Genomic DNA, 15,062 nt, shown 5'->3' with positions numbered 1-15,062 from the left:
GAAGAGCAAAGAACAGAGTTCTGAGCAGCTCTCACTGGAGAATTTTACTTACAAGCAACATCCTGGACCCTTGCAACTAACAAGGTAGCAGGCCCTGCCGCTGGCTGGCGCTGTTTGGATATCGCACAAGTTAGTATACGAGCAATGAGTTTTGGTTTGGTTTATTTACAACATAACATGCTTCCCCTACGGGATGGTACAAATATAAGCAAGACTGCAATAATGATCTGAGCGATAGTGGCATAGCAAACGAAAGACGAAGTACAATCATACTTGAAGCAGTAACTGAAAGATTGATTGAGCAGGATAGGGCCAAAAGCATACGGGCAAAAAAAATTTGTAGAAATATCCCCTCCATTCCTTAGACTCGGAGCTTGTTTACACAAACCAGCTATCAAACAGCGTCGAAATGTGTGTCATTCGCAAGAGTATGGATACTAGCAGTCGATTCAATGTCCTGTAGAATAATAAGGAACCAGTAAAGGGGGTCAACGGAATGGAATACATACACCATGAGATAGATTCCCAGTCGACGAGTTCCCTAACTCATACTCCTCCTCTTGTTTTGACAAAGTATGACGGCTAGAATAATCCTGGGCCCTACGCTCCCGAGTCGTGTCGATTTGGATAGATATCTCGCCAGGCGGCTTCTGAAAGACAATAAACAAATAATTCTGTTAGCAGATCAAATGCAAGTCAATCACCTTAGACGAGTAAGAGACAAAGGAAGAAGGCTTTGTGAAGCTTTTGAAAGAGAATGAGAAGTTCTGGCCACTGGTGGTTTGTACGTTATCTCCTGCATTTCGAATCTTGTTCCGTGCATTGAGAGTAGCCAAGAGCGAGTTTGTGTATACTGAGAAAGACATAAGGTAATGGGTATATTGCAAAGGTATGAACATACGGCGACCCATGCAAAAAAAGAACGATATATATATGAAAGTGTTGGGAGCGGCAAGAATCTGGAATGTTGTTAACGATGCAATGAGATATTGAGTCAAGATGGCACCTACGGAAATCAAGGACGCTACAGCACAAAGACTGTTGGAAGATGTGGTGAGCTACAACACTAGAAGAAGAAAAAACATCACTATTCCAACCTGGTTAAAGCCCCGGTGTTGACGGCAAACATAGTCTACAGCGGTAAAAACGTCAAACGCAGTAATTGGAATAACCCCACAGAACTGACCAATTTGTTCAGCATTGTATCGGATCTGTAAGACAAGTTGTAAGTGCAGGTTCACATTCAAATGCAAACATATAAACCTGCCTTTGAAATCCAGTCTTCGACTTTTGCAGTAGGATGGTCAAAATACCGGCAATCAGAACATCGCCAGCCGCCGCAAGTGCATTGACAGTGATAGAAAGTTCCTGAGTATAACAAACAATTTAATTTCACCGTTAACAAGTCGATACACTTACCTTGAGATCGGCCGCGAGCTCTACGAATGTGCTCACCCGAACCAGGCTGAGGAAATGATTTCATAGATATTCGTAATAACGGAGCAGATACACGAACGCGATTATTCCGAAAGCTGCGGTCATGATAGATCTTCAGCGAAGGTAACCTTACATGAGATTGACATACCAACGACGCAACCTAGAATATACAAAATAAGTAGACGAAAAGATAGAATTCAGGCAACGTACCAAATTCTGCCAGGACAAGGGAAACCTAAATGAATAGTCGGAACCGAATCGACACAAGGAAGAAACAGTTAAACAGAGCGTACCACTATACCAGTGACCCAGATATTACTGTTGCTGACTGTAATGTAAGAAAGATTAAACAAGAACATATTCAAACGATACACTACATACGCCTCCAGATTCTCCATGTCAAGAAGCTAGATACATCAATTAATCAACTTGGTCGACATCAATCCGCTGCCACCAACCTTTGCACGCAGAACGCAGTAAAACCCTAGCCAGGAAATGTCAGAATAGTGAAATACATCGAGATCAGGAACTATCCACGCACATTAAAAAGGACTTCAGCCTGGAAACAGACGACAAGCTCAATGCCCAATCACGTTTGATGCATGAGTGACTAGCTTACCAAGAGACTCCTGCTCAAAAATTCAGCACCCGTCCGAATATTAAACATGAAAGTTCCAGCTGTACGTACCAGACGGCCAACGACAGGGCGCTGGGATTGGCATAATTTAGGATGAGATAATAGTAGACTGTAGATGAGAGGTTTGATAAAGCCTATAACAGGAATATTGACTCGAGATGATATTTACATACCGGTGTGGCTGATGAGTGCTTGGTGTACAAAGTCGAATAATACCACCAATCCAACCTAACACCGACGTCAGATACATACTTAGTAAAGTTGTGCGACGCGGAGGACATGTCCTCACAAGGGAACGAATGGTACGAGTGTCGTTCTGTTCGGAAAAATATATGTAGGCTTGCAAACAAGATACTAGATATCGAAGTTAGCATAGACACAGAAAGGAGGAAAGGGCAGGGTACAAACATCCCAGCAGAAACCCAGCGACCGACACGCCGATATAAGCAGCACCCATTCTGGAAAAAAAAAATCCCTGAGCATTCCAAGTAGGGAGGCAAGCTTATTAACCCACGTATTGTTGAGGGACTCCACAGGGGACATTTTGGGAGTGTGAAAACTGAAGAACGAAATGAACGAATGAGTCAAAGAGACGAGGACTGTCACAGAATTTTGCGTCTTCAAAGAGGGTGGATTAAGTAGTGAGGAAAAAATACGGGGACCCCACGCCACCTTGAAGAAGTTATTCCGGGGTCGCCATGCAGAGAAAGACAGAAGATTGCCGAGTTGGATCGAATGAATGTATGCAGACTCCGACAGAGCTTACATCGAAGTTGCAGGCACATTTACGGATTTCCGGTACCGCCTTTCCGTTACTGCGTGAAGAGCACATTCGGTATTTTTTCTGTATCATCTTCTACGTGAGCTCGAGTCACTATCTTGCTCAAGGAAATTGACATACCAAGAAAACGAAAAAAAAAAATCGCTCCGAGCTTGTGGGTGTTGTAAAGATTGTAAATGTAAGTACCTGTCATCCGAATAGTTTCTAGGTTCTTGGATTCACGATTGTTCTAGAAAGGCCCAAAAAAGAATTGGACGTCAATTGCGTCCAAATCGTAATTTCTCTTTCTTCTGCTGAGCATGGCAATGCTGCTCTCAGTTCAATTGTTACCATTTCCCAGTATATGACATGTCGACCACTGCGCTGAATCCTTCCAATTGTTTCTCTTTTTATCAAGTCTTGGTTGTTTCTGGAAGCTTCTTACTTGATGGAGTGACGGCGGTTAGCTCAATGGTTGCCTCCTGTTGCCTCGTGTGCCTACCGGTCGTGATTCGACAATGTGACAAATCAAGCAGGGGCTGAGGAGGGGATTGATGCGGGGATAGCTGGTCAAATTTTCTACGTTTCCCAATAGCAGTTCCATTCCTAAAAATTCGGGTGAGTGTGTATGTGAATACCATGATGGTGTGTCAGTGAATACAAATTACTGTAACATACTGTGCCCCATCGGGCTACATCATCCGCGTACCACTGCGCCAGATGATGTCGGAGCTCAATTTAAAGTATGTACAGTATTTATCGAAAACGCATGGCTGCAGATGGTTGCGGGATTCCCGAACTCTTCGAGAATGATCAGCGAGCAAATTTTTTACTAATACCCAGACCCTCAGGACTGGCACTCCACCACAAGCTGCAGAAGCGAAGCTACACTTATTTAGGATTTGAATCCGCTGTGGCTTCATAAACAGATAATGATATAGAAGCGGAAAACGAGGCTCACCTTTGTGGTGTGTTCCTTCCCTGATTATCTTTGTTGATCTGCATACCTCAAAGTGATACGGGGGAATATAGCAACATGTATTGGAGTCATCCAACCAGGTAGGAGAACGATTGAAACAGCGTCAAAGAGTCTGAGATATGGTCTAAAATTTCCGACCAACATTATCATGTAACACATCTTGAACGATAGTCTCTTGTTCTGCCAGCCACAGCCCAAAAGCTGGAGTCTTCAACCACCTAGGGCGGAAAGCATCGATAAGAAAAGAAGTTCAGACAGTAATTGATTTAATTCTGTTGCAAACGACAACCTCACCTCTCATAAAATTCCAATCGCTTGCTCGAAGAGCGAAACGGTAAGGTCGACCCATGACTCTTCAGAGACAGGAAGAAGTTGGCGGAGTGGAAAGGCTTGAGTCGTAACGAGCTCTTAGGGCTAGTGTCACCCTTGCCCATCTTCCTCTCTATTTGGGCTATTTCGGTTGGTGTAGGTATTAGTGTATGGAGGTATCTAGTAAGTGGTATAAGGAGCTCGTTAGTTCTCGAGCAAAAATGTAGACGGAGGGCGAGAGACGCCTCTATTTCTATGGCGGATCGGGTCAAATACCGATGATCGAAATGTGAGAACGTACTCACTCTGTTGCTCAGAGCCCCGACAGGCGTCTTCGAGCTGCTTGAGCAATGTACGGTCCTTAGATATGTATCTTTTATGCAACTTCGTCGTCCATCCGGGGGGTGGTCCGGGTGTAGCCGTAGTCAAGGACGTCTTCGTAGCGGTGTTCGGTCTAGATTGGCACTGAAATCAGCACAAGAGACGAAAACCGAATGGAAACATCGCCGTACGGAATATATCGGCCTAAGCTGAGGAGATGAGGCCAATGCGAACATGAACGGTCGAAGTAAGGATTGGTGACACCAAGTATCAACCCGGGCTTTGGCGGGAGTTTGTTAATGAGCAGGGTGTGGTCTGTATCGTGGATAGTAAAATACGGCCGGATGTCTCCAGCAAGGGGTATCTGCGCGCAATGAGTAAGCAAAGTATATATCAGCGAGCACATGTAGCTCGAGTATGACGTACCGGACGTAAAATATCTCTGAACCACCATGCTGCCTGGCTAGTCTGTGCAGGGGAGGTACCGAATAACAAGATAGGTTCACAGAGTACTACACACTCCCATATCGACCATAGATGTGAGAGACTAGCTTCAAATAAGAGAATTGGAGGTGGATTAAAGGGCGGAGCCGAAGCGAGGATCTGAAAGCAGTCTGCGTTAGTACTGGTACTTGAAGTAGATGACAGAGACCAACGTGTAGCTTGGGATCAAAATCATTTTTCTTGAATACAGTGGCTCTGATTTGTTGAGCGTCATTTCCTGAATGTGGAATTTCGACTTGTAACACGGTGCCTAGAAATCCGATTTCAAGCACGGTCCCAGGTGTTGGATCAGGCCTTGCTTCAAGAAGTGGGTAAAAACAGAGCATGTAAAGGAGAGAGAATCATACCACATCGCTATATTATGACAGGCCGCCTCCAACATCGGCGTTCCATGTTCTTGAAACATAGGTCCGAAGATGGATAAGATGATAGAGAAGAAGGCAGGGTAAGGATGGGATGTCAAAATGACTACGGAGCGCTAGATATGCACGTTACCACAGTAAGCAGAGACAAACTTTGTATTCCCGGATACAGACCTGCTCGTAGCCTCGTTTCAACGTCGAATCCCTCTTCTGCGTGAAGTAGGAGAATCCATATATGAATTCATCGATATTAGCTGGCCTTTTCTCGCTCGAGACTGCAATTTTCTCTCCCCGTATTCGAAATGAGTGGATTTGAAAGCCCTGATCGAACTGGAGCGAATCTGGAAATGATGAGAACGCACTGTTGTGCACGCTGAGGGCCATGATATGAAACATGATATAAGTGGAAGACGGACATGTTTTCTGACTCTTTGGGAAATAATACAAGTGGAGGAAAGACACCATCGACCATTGGGCCTTCATCTATGTCAAAATTCACTGTATGGACACGTCAAAAATGATAATTTAGGGATGTTTGCGGTGTATATAAACACACCAATTGCTATTCCAAGTATCCATCTTCGTATCTTCTCCAAAAGAGCAGAATCTACTTCCAATGCTTCCAACTCGGCCCTAAGTTTGTCCGATCTATTTTGAAGATGAGGAACCTTTGGTAACGTAGCAGAACGCGTGAGTTGTGGACGACCAAGCTTAGCAATCTTGGTATTGGTAAGGTCTGGTGATGAAGGTGAAGGGATTTGTAGCTGGTCGAGACTTGATTTCCTCCTTGAGACGTGTTTTCTCAACGCAGGCAGGGCGAAACCTTTCTTTGGAGTTCGAGGAGAGGAGGAAGATGAAGCATTGGACGAAGAAGAAAATATCGAAGAAGAAAGCACCGAGGACGCTGTTCCAAGATCTCCCCCTTCAAATTCCCCATCATCATAGCGGTCGTCTAATCGTAAAATTGGCCTAGGCATGATGAAAGTTGAGAACAACTCCAAATGCAATGATGAAGGACATGTGGTAACTGGTCCATGCGTTAAGTGAGTGTGGGACTCTCGTGATTTCTTTCTCTGAACCTTACATATGTACATATGTTGAACTTCTCTCAAGTTCGTACTAGGCTCAATTTCCGCCCATTCACTTCACATCATAATCCGGTATCGAAACTAACTTATACATACTCATCTCTCCATTGACCATCTCTCTCATGATCAAACTACGACTCGTGCATTCTGAAGAATCAGGGGAATATTATTATTTTCCCCGGTTATTACTGGTTGTTGATCTTGGTGGTCATGAAAGAGTTCCATATTTGCCAGTCGCCACCGTTGGTAAGAATAGCGGCGAACCTATCCTTGTACCTCTAAAATTCCTTGTTATAATAATCGCACTGTTGTGTCACTCTATTAGATATACCCAGACATTATGAGTTCCATGGAAAAATTACGACTTTATCCACGGACACGGTTGTTCCAAACCAACAAGAGTACCGATTCGATCATTTCCCTGGACTGAGATAAGGTGACCAGAACTTGAAAGTCGAGGGAAGCCTCTATAGAAAATATAGCCATAAATTGCGCCGCAAGGAGAGTCAGTAATAGCATTATCCATTTATATACCAGTTGTTCGTTCGCATGGCACCCTTTAGGTGTTGGTCATTCCAATGGTACTCCGTTCCCATCCATGATTACAGCAGGCTTGTTGTCGATGACGTCCAACATAAATCCGCTCTTCAATAGCCTTGAGCCTGTCTAGCGAGTACTACGGAATAGACAGCTTCTGAGTCGGCAAGACGAAAGAGCCTGGAAAGGCGCTTGGGATTCGTCACGGTTCTGAAGAATAATAGAATCGTATCCTTTTTGTGGACGTGGCCTCGACGATCTTCGTATTCGAGTATGTCCCCAACTTCTGGAATCTGAATGCGGAAGATAAGGCATCCACAGACTAAACTTGTACTTGACTATCTTTTATGTTGTTGCAAGGTAAGAGGATGCTATCAGTAGGACTGGATCAAACAGTTGTTAGACGAACCCAAAAATTTACAGTATGTTCCTGATGCAATTTTCGGTTCCTTGCGAGGCGATAAATCCTGCGATGATTGTAATGTAGTGAAGAATAAACATGGAGCTGGCGAAAATAAAATAAATACCCGGTCTTCTGTTTGACCAGCAGAGACAGAGGTGAAGATCTTATTACAGAGAAAAGTAGAGAAAACATATACCAATTTTATATGTACGAGTGTCCGGAAGTGACCGGTTGACCCTGCCCAGTGAAAAAACCTGACTATTGCAAACGGTTACGCTTACGTACAGCCTGTGCGAAGGCAAAGTGAACAGCGAGCAGTTTATGCAGTTTAAATCTTTGACGATGCGCCTAACTGCGCGCGCACGGACTGGAAGGATCGACGGGCCGGCATAGGTAATTCAAAGGGACGTACATCTGCGACTACGGCCAAATATACATTCTACAGTTCTGTTTTCGAGGACGTCTCTGAACCCCTCACGAGAGCTTGCAGCGATCTCAAACCCTTGATCCACATCCGAGTAGCACCGTCTATACACACAATTGCACTGTTTTTACAATGTCGGAAGAATATGTTCGTCTATTATAGGAAGAGGTTCAGCCCACTCAGTGGTACGAATGAACAAGCGCTCACATTCGTGTCGATGGAATTGTCAGCATCCGAATCTTTTTCAACGAAACGAATGGTATCCACATGATCTGAGGGCTCAGCATTATCAGGTCGGGCCATCGACAGGAACCGAACGGCAGCTTGTATGCTTTCACTAAACCTATTCGCGGTGTTGAACAGTGCAGCGAGTTCAGATCTTTGAATGATCGTTTCCACAGAAGAATTTGCTGCAAAGCTATCAAATTTTCAGCCCTTGGGCTCGTAGCACGATATTTAATTGCTACAGAAACACATACCTAAAAACATTATCATCGAGTTCGAAAAGTATTTTCATGGCCGTGGCGAGACCTGCCGTTTGCACCTTGCCCCAGAGTCGGCACTGGTCGCATTCAATGCAGTCCATTATCCGAGAAACGTTCCGGAAATGCGCCTTGAAATCCTCTCGAAGAGCCTGTCGAACACATAGCTCTATTTGAGCCCGTTTCTGTAGTTGTGTAAGAAAGAGCGTACAATCGCAGCAAGACCAGTAAACATTTGACTTTCGTCGAATCTACCAACCCGCCGGGCAATATCAACGACCTTCTCCAGGTTCCGTTTAGCCTCATCAATTTGCGTGTCAGAGGTGCCATGGAAGTAGTCGTATTGTTCCAGATACGGAGTCATTCGGGAGATGGCCCGGAGAAGGAGAACAGTATTAAAGTAGATGTACTCTAGACGCTCGGGGTGGGAGGCTACTCGTGTGATATAACATTGAACATCAGGACCCTGCGTGTTTTAATGGATTAAAAAGGAGAGAGAGATGAGATGTACGACACGTACCCATTCTCCAGTAGTTTGATTGAGATAATCAAGACAAATATGCGTTGAGATTGAAGCGTGAAGGCCTAAATATAATCGCGATGACCATGTCAGAATATTCCACGCATAAAAAGCTTTCGCGCGCACCTGAAATGACCTTGTTATAAACCTTCTCTTCCAAACACTGTTCCTCGTCGTCTTGCAACGTGGCATCGGAGCGTCGAGGCGTAAAACAGTTCTCTTCGTATATGGCACGCCATATTTGGTGAGGGCTTGAACCGGTATAACCAGTGTAACGTTCTGGGATGGTGGTCAAGTCGTAGTATTCTCCTACTATCAAACAGAGTTCAAAATCGGGTTGTGGGCCGAATTCAATGCTCACATTGAGGATCTTCGAGGAAGCAGAAGTCCGAGTCGCGGTAGTAACATCCACCAAGCTCTCGATACTGGGGAAATAGATGTTGAAAGGTAAAATCCTAAAACTAAACCAGTGCGACTCACGTTTTCACCGACAGGATCAACTTTACTGAGAGCTTTGGTTCTCCATTCTGCAGGTATCTTGCTCTTGACACAGTTCAGAAAACGACCAATAGAGTAGTTATATGTCCACAGCTGACCTCGTCGACGTTCACAATTGAGCACGTAGATTCCGTACACGTTGCATCGTCCTCCCAGAAGGGACAACCACGATATAAATCTATCTGGGGATCATCATATACTTGATTTCTGTTGAGCAGAAATTATAGAGACGCACCTGCAGATACTTGAAAAACGGCAATTGAAGAAGATTCTGAAGGCTATCTTGAAGCTGGTTGTTAGAGTCTTCTACAGTTTCATAGTCGCATGAAGTTGCATCAATTGGCCCGGTGGGCTGTGATATTCCTGAGGTTCTCCTCGGTAAAATTGAAAGGACTGACTTACCTTATCCCCACAATTTGCAGACAGAAAAGATTCTTCGAACGCGAGTTGGGCTGAACTTACACCATCCGATGAAGGAGAAGACGAGAAGGGTTCAGATGCAGCGATTAACTTTCCCAGACAGAGCAGAGCAGCTGCACAATGATATCCGAGTTTGCGACGTGGCATGAAGATGAAGGTGGGTATCATAGAATTGCGGTGATCATAGTCAGCAAGAAGAGTTAAGGCTGTTACAGTAAGCAGGTCGGGTCCAGTCGTCTAGTCTTCCGGCCAGTCTTGTTCTCGACGCAGATTGAAAGTACATTGTGGGAAATGATTACTCAATGGGTTCCCGCCCGTTGCTCGAGTCAGTGGTCACCTTCACCTGCCTTCACCCCACGCAGGGTTGAATTGACTCGCTACTCGTCCTTGTGGGCGAGGTCGAAGGGTTCCTCTTCGATCCCACTTTTGGCTTCGATTCGACCCTCTGAGCCGCATAATCCTACTTTTCTTCCTACGTTGTCCTCCCCATCGCATCAACTTTACTGTATATAAGTGCGATGGTTTTAGAAACTCTTCGAAAACCGACTGTGAACTATCCTCGCTTCAAGCCCTGAAGATCGCTCAATCACATACTCAATTCTCTTCCAGAGATGAAGTTCAGTCACGCTGCAACGTTATTGGTGTCGCCACTTCACCAGCGAAGCCCGAAGCATTCTTTGAAAGCTTAATAGCAGTGTCATAACAACGGGGTCTTCACACTACTTCATTGGATCGAAAGAACGATAATTTGATTCCTCTTACCCAGAATGGAACCTACAACAAAACGTGCATGTTTTGCGAATATGGGCAGATATGAACCCAGGTGAGTTAACACGCTCCCTTGTTCGTCTATCTCCTTGTTCATCTATCTTCCTCCTGCGCGGCAAGTTACCCGAAAGCATGGTGATATTCCTCCGCCGTCACGGTTGGCTAACCTCTCTTGAACTTGAATTTGGTCCTAATAGTAATAGTGGCAATTACTTCCTTCCATCATTCTGCATCGGATACCAATGAATAGCTTCGAATTGGCCCTGAGGCACAGTGGAAAGGCTATACGTTGTATGATTTACCTTGACCTAATATCGTACAGACAATCACTTCCCGCATCGAAATATCGTACTCAGGAACCTTAGATGAAAGGCAATGGACTGCAATATTACTCGCGAAGGTGCTTGGTGGAGCTGATGTCATTCTCGCCGCGCAACTACCCCGGTTGCCTTCTATTCATGATCCCACACAGTATTCATCGGAGTGGAAGAAACCGCTCAAAGTTCAACGTTCAATATGGAACTGAACAGGACCCCTGTTTATGGTAGGGGACGTTGGTTCCAGATTCGGTCAAAAATCGACCTGATTTGGCATGTATGTTGGTAAAATTTTCGGTCAAGAATGAATGATTCGGGCTGGAGCCTTGGCACAAATTTCGGTCAAAATTAGTCAGGTTTTGACCACTTGTGCAGTGTGAATGTATGAATTCTGGCCTATTCTGGCATACATACTGTGATAGATCCAGAGTCCTTGGTTCAAAATTTAGAACTGAGCTCAGAAAACCATTTCCACTGCATTTCGTGAATTTCGAGACATCACTAAGCGTGGGCGCCAAAATATGTCTGGATCTAAAATTCGGTCAAATTTGGGGTCCGTCGTGAGGTCAGTTGCAAAATTCGGTCAAAATTGGAGGATTTCACGAAAAAAACTTTCGGTCAAAATCAAGCTCATTTGGAAGGCCAAGGAACTAACCTCCCCTACCATAAACAGGGGTCCTAACTGAACATGTACCGGTACTTTTGCCTATCTCGCGTCCGGTTTAATATCAAGCCTCATTTTCAGTTCAAATAAATCTTGACTTTATCCCCATCATTGAATTTGCGCAGCTCGGCCGCAGTTGGACTTGCAAAGATAAAGGAAAGACCTAGTATGCTTGTCATTTATCCTTGTCGTTCACACGACATTTCGCTGCCGACACTCGTACTCCCTGGAACTGAGACTGGTTAGCAGCACTCTGGATATCAGAGGTCGTTACAGCCCATGCGAGTCAACAGTCTATCCTGGTACATAGCTTTGCTGGTTGAGATCTTTAGTGGACGGACAATGGACGCTCGTGTCGTTGGCTTGGCCGGCGGTGCGGCGGAGTTGCACGGGAAACACATTGCGCGAATTTGCCTGATCAGGTAACTAGACGGGGATTTGTCTCAAAATACTTGGAGATCGCATGACGGGGTTGTGTGGTACATCGTTCTCAGAATTCAGAATTGCGGTCAGTCTGCAGTACGAATCCAATCATATCAAACTATATCAAAATAATTTATGCTCTCCTCTTGAGGCTTTGTCGAGTTTTTGAATGAGATCGTATCAGTCAGTATCATTGGTCACGGTCGTTCTCGGTGGTTAATGAAATGCCCGCATGAGATTTATTTATCTCACTTCTCCACGGCGTTAAGGGCGAAGATACACATTACGCAGAGCATCATGCAAAAGAAAGGAGCGAGTTTGTTTCCATCAGAGAGCACCTTGAAGCCAAAGCTCACAATTACCAAGATTATAATCGGGAAGATCACGCCGGAGCTGTGCTAAAAGTGGTGCCTCGCCCAGAACATGCTGTAAGTTTGAATTTATAAAAAGGCTTACTCCTGGCCGTCACCAAGAGGTTGAAGTGTTGCATTGACTTCAGCACAACCTTCCTGCCAGCGGAATAGTCTTCAACAACAAGTGCAGTTAGTTTTGCGCGGATCCTTCGCTTGGAATACGCACAAATCTTCATTCTCTTCACAACACTTCCTCTCATTTAACGCTTCCTTTCCCTTATTGAACATCAATGGCCGCTGCTGCCGTTGCACCAACTATCGTTTCTTTCGAGAGCACTGTAGATCCTGCAGCTCTTGTCTATCACATTGATCTCTTCCTTATCGCAATATTCGCTGCAGTAGTTCTCCTCCGACTTCCTCGTGCTATTGCTCGTTTTTGGAAATTTTCAGAATGGGGGACTGGATATATACTTTATCATACAAATTTTAGACGCAGTGCAACACGTCGGGTCGAGTTCAATTCCGAGGCCGGCTCAAGGCACCACGACTTGGCAACTGATGATACTCACTGGTCTTCTGTCCAACGCGTCAATGAGAAGGGTGCTGCTCCGTCGTATCCCCCTCATGTGTCGTCTTGCCCTCAAGTCTTTCGTGGTGCTCTCCAGCTTCTACATGCTCGATTCAATCCTGGAGTCTCCATGCTCCAAATCATAATCATCGTGATTTACATCGCTACTCTCGTTTACCCTGCATTCTATAAAACCAATCCATTTAGCGACCCTGTTCGATATGGATGGATTGGCGTATCTCAATTACCATTTGTGTTTGCACTTTCGTCGAAGAACAACATCCTCGGGTGGTTCCTTGGGTCTGGATACGAAAAGGTTCGTTTTTTTTCTTTATCTGTTTGTAATTTACATTTGTGCTAAACTTGCGTACCCAGGTACATATTCTTCATCGAGTCATTGGCCGTGTCATCGTCCTTTCTGTCAATATTCATGGTTTGGGTTTCAGTAAGTAATGTTTTCATCTCGCGCCTTGACTACCAACTTATCATGCTCCTTTTTAGTATATCAGTGGAATCTTGAGGGAGTCTTCATGAGCAAGATCGCCAACCCCAACAACTACTGGGGCTTAATCGCGCTGATTTGTGCCGACATTCTCATCATCTTTTCCACGAGCTGGTTGAGGAACAAGGCCTATACTCTTTTCCTCTCTACGCACATCGTCTGTGCCTCACTCATCCTTCCGGCGGTTCGTTTCAATGTTTTCATCGGTTTGTTTGAATGGTTTCATCGATACACTGCTTCATAGATTATCACACACAAGCCAGCAACATCGCCCTACGTTCTTACCGCCGTCGGCATATTCGTTCTCGATAGAGTCATGCGATGGATTAAGACAAGAATCACCACTGCCACTATTCGTCCACTGCCTGAACTTGGCGTTACACGCGTGGAAATTCCTTCCATCAACGCGGGGTGGCGTGCTGGTCAGCACGTTCGCATTCGTGTTCTTTCTTCGGGAATGGGAATCATCGGCTGGTCGGAAACACACCCTTTCACGATTGCTTCTATCGTGAAAGGTGAAGAAGGCATGATCCTCATGTGCAAGAAGACTGGCGATTGGACGAACAAGTTATACGACCTCGCGAAGTCAAGTGCTTATGAAGGTGAAGGCGAAGCTAGAAAAGTTAGAGTTTCTGTAGAAGGACCTTATGGTAAATTTGCTCTTCCTCTTGACCGAATACAGCTTAGGCTGATCGACCATTTGCACAGGTGGTCCTGGGCACCGAATGTTCTCCAGCTTCTCCGCTGCTGTGTTCGTCGCCGGTGGCAGTGGAATCACATTCGCTCTTTCCTCCATTCAGGATTTGATTCAAAAGGATCTGGAGGGTCACAGTCGCGTCAAAGTAATCCACTTGGTGTGGAGCGTCCAAGAACCATGTACGGTTGCAATTAACTTTTGATATAATTATGAAGGCTAACCAAACTCATACTAGCTTCGCTCGTACCTCTACTCCCCCTACTCACCTCACTTGTACAACAAAGTGTCTTCACGCCAATTAGAATATCTGTCTTCTACACTCGCGCACCCATCGGAAAGTTCCCTTTCCCTGATACGTTCTTCCGTTCTACAGCCCTCACACTATCTCCTGGGCGACCGAAAGTGTCAAAGATCCTCGAAGCTTCTATCAGCAAGGCTGTCAGTCTTGGATCCGGGGTGAAAGACCACGAGAAGATAACAGGCATGATAGTCGGCGTTTGTGGGCCACTCGGGTTGGTTGATTCCGTCGCCGCTGAAGTGGGGAAGGTGGATCCGCTCAGGAGAGATCAAGTCGGTGGTATAGAAATTCATGACGAGTAAGTCTTCATTACTTTCTGTAATTCGTGGATATGGTGGACTCAATGCATTACAGGTGCTTTGGATGGTAAACTGCCGACCAAACACGACAAGAACGAACCTTATGCGTTATGTTGTACAAATTAGAACTGCTCGTAGAAATCAGTAATCATCGTTCCTCTGAGAGGACGCATTTCTTTTTCACTATTTCTCTTCACTTACCTAGTTCTATGAATGATTTCCTAGAGGGATTGTTACTCACTATCTAGTCTATGCTTATTCTACATATTTTCCGTTCGTATGTTCTGCTTTCTCATGGCCAAGTGCTCTATACCTAACTTGACATTTTCCTTTTTTCTTGGTATCTTTTTCAGACTTGACTTGTCTGAAGTTTTCTTCTCTTGCTTGATGCTACTCACGCTCCTCGTTTATGTACTTTGCAAGTATGTATGCGCTCCAGTCGTGATATCTTCTTTACCGTGCACAATGGAAAAAATCGCCCGCCTGCCGAAA

At 45.0% G+C, this 15,062-nt stretch overlaps 4 protein-coding genes across 4 annotated transcripts; 1 reads left to right on the top strand and 3 right to left on the bottom strand.

Moving 5' to 3' along the window:
* Positions 1-136: 136 nt before the first annotated feature.
* C8R40DRAFT_1103130 (uncharacterized protein) lies at positions 137-3,025 on the bottom strand. Its single transcript, XM_046228017.1, has 24 exons — positions 2,976-3,025; positions 2,747-2,918; positions 2,589-2,692; positions 2,483-2,532; positions 2,364-2,428; positions 2,248-2,302; positions 2,126-2,183; positions 2,057-2,066; positions 1,979-1,996; positions 1,896-1,921; positions 1,819-1,844; positions 1,731-1,765; positions 1,648-1,672; positions 1,586-1,597; positions 1,517-1,532; positions 1,420-1,465; positions 1,268-1,368; positions 1,187-1,211; positions 1,098-1,132; positions 1,011-1,038; positions 902-959; positions 705-853; positions 510-650; positions 137-457 (listed from the first exon to the last, which is right to left on the bottom strand). The coding sequence occupies exons 3-24, from the start codon at positions 2,615-2,617 to the stop codon at positions 395-397; spliced, it is 1,071 nt and encodes a 356-aa protein (XP_046086811.1). The 5' UTR covers positions 2,618-2,692; positions 2,747-2,918; positions 2,976-3,025; the 3' UTR covers positions 137-394.
* Positions 3,026-3,483: 458 nt separating this feature from the next.
* Positions 3,484-6,357, bottom strand: C8R40DRAFT_1103125 (uncharacterized protein). The gene is made up of 11 exons (XM_046228016.1): positions 5,866-6,357; positions 5,726-5,807; positions 5,484-5,670; positions 5,295-5,425; positions 5,100-5,241; positions 4,870-5,046; positions 4,635-4,807; positions 4,428-4,576; positions 4,108-4,375; positions 3,796-4,031; positions 3,484-3,745 (listed from the first exon to the last, which is right to left on the bottom strand). Exons 1-10 carry the CDS (start codon positions 6,284-6,286, stop codon positions 3,938-3,940), a joined length of 1,824 nt encoding a protein of 607 aa, XP_046086810.1. The 5' UTR covers positions 6,287-6,357; the 3' UTR covers positions 3,484-3,745; positions 3,796-3,937.
* A 1,560-nt stretch (positions 6,358-7,917) lies between these two features.
* C8R40DRAFT_1044656 (endoplasmic reticulum oxidoreductin 1) lies at positions 7,918-9,613 on the bottom strand (the record flags this gene model as incomplete). Its single annotated transcript, XM_046224238.1, has 9 exons — positions 7,918-8,179; positions 8,241-8,395; positions 8,455-8,709; positions 8,764-8,828; positions 8,890-9,075; positions 9,125-9,181; positions 9,240-9,306; positions 9,360-9,443; positions 9,497-9,613. Coding segments are annotated over 9 exons (1,248 nt in total), but the record flags the coding sequence as incomplete, so codon positions are not given.
* A 2,454-nt stretch (positions 9,614-12,067) lies between these two features.
* C8R40DRAFT_1103112 (ferric reductase like transmembrane component-domain-containing protein) lies at positions 12,068-14,990 on the top strand. The gene is made up of 7 exons (XM_046228015.1): positions 12,068-13,090; positions 13,150-13,219; positions 13,276-13,460; positions 13,521-13,926; positions 13,985-14,152; positions 14,209-14,569; positions 14,626-14,990. Exons 1-7 carry the CDS (start codon positions 12,497-12,499, stop codon positions 14,639-14,641), a joined length of 1,800 nt encoding a protein of 599 aa, XP_046086808.1. The 5' UTR covers positions 12,068-12,496; the 3' UTR covers positions 14,642-14,990.
* The last annotated feature ends 72 nt before the right edge of the window (positions 14,991-15,062 follow it).

This window comes from Lentinula edodes, assembly GCF_021015755.1.
Source record: "Lentinula edodes strain Le(Bin) 0899 ss11 chromosome Unknown C8R40scaffold_16, whole genome shotgun sequence".
Lineage (NCBI taxonomy): Eukaryota > Fungi > Basidiomycota > Agaricomycetes > Agaricales > Omphalotaceae > Lentinula > Lentinula edodes.
The sequence above is the reverse complement of the archived record's forward strand: the minus strand, read 5'-3'. Positions and strand labels throughout refer to the sequence as shown.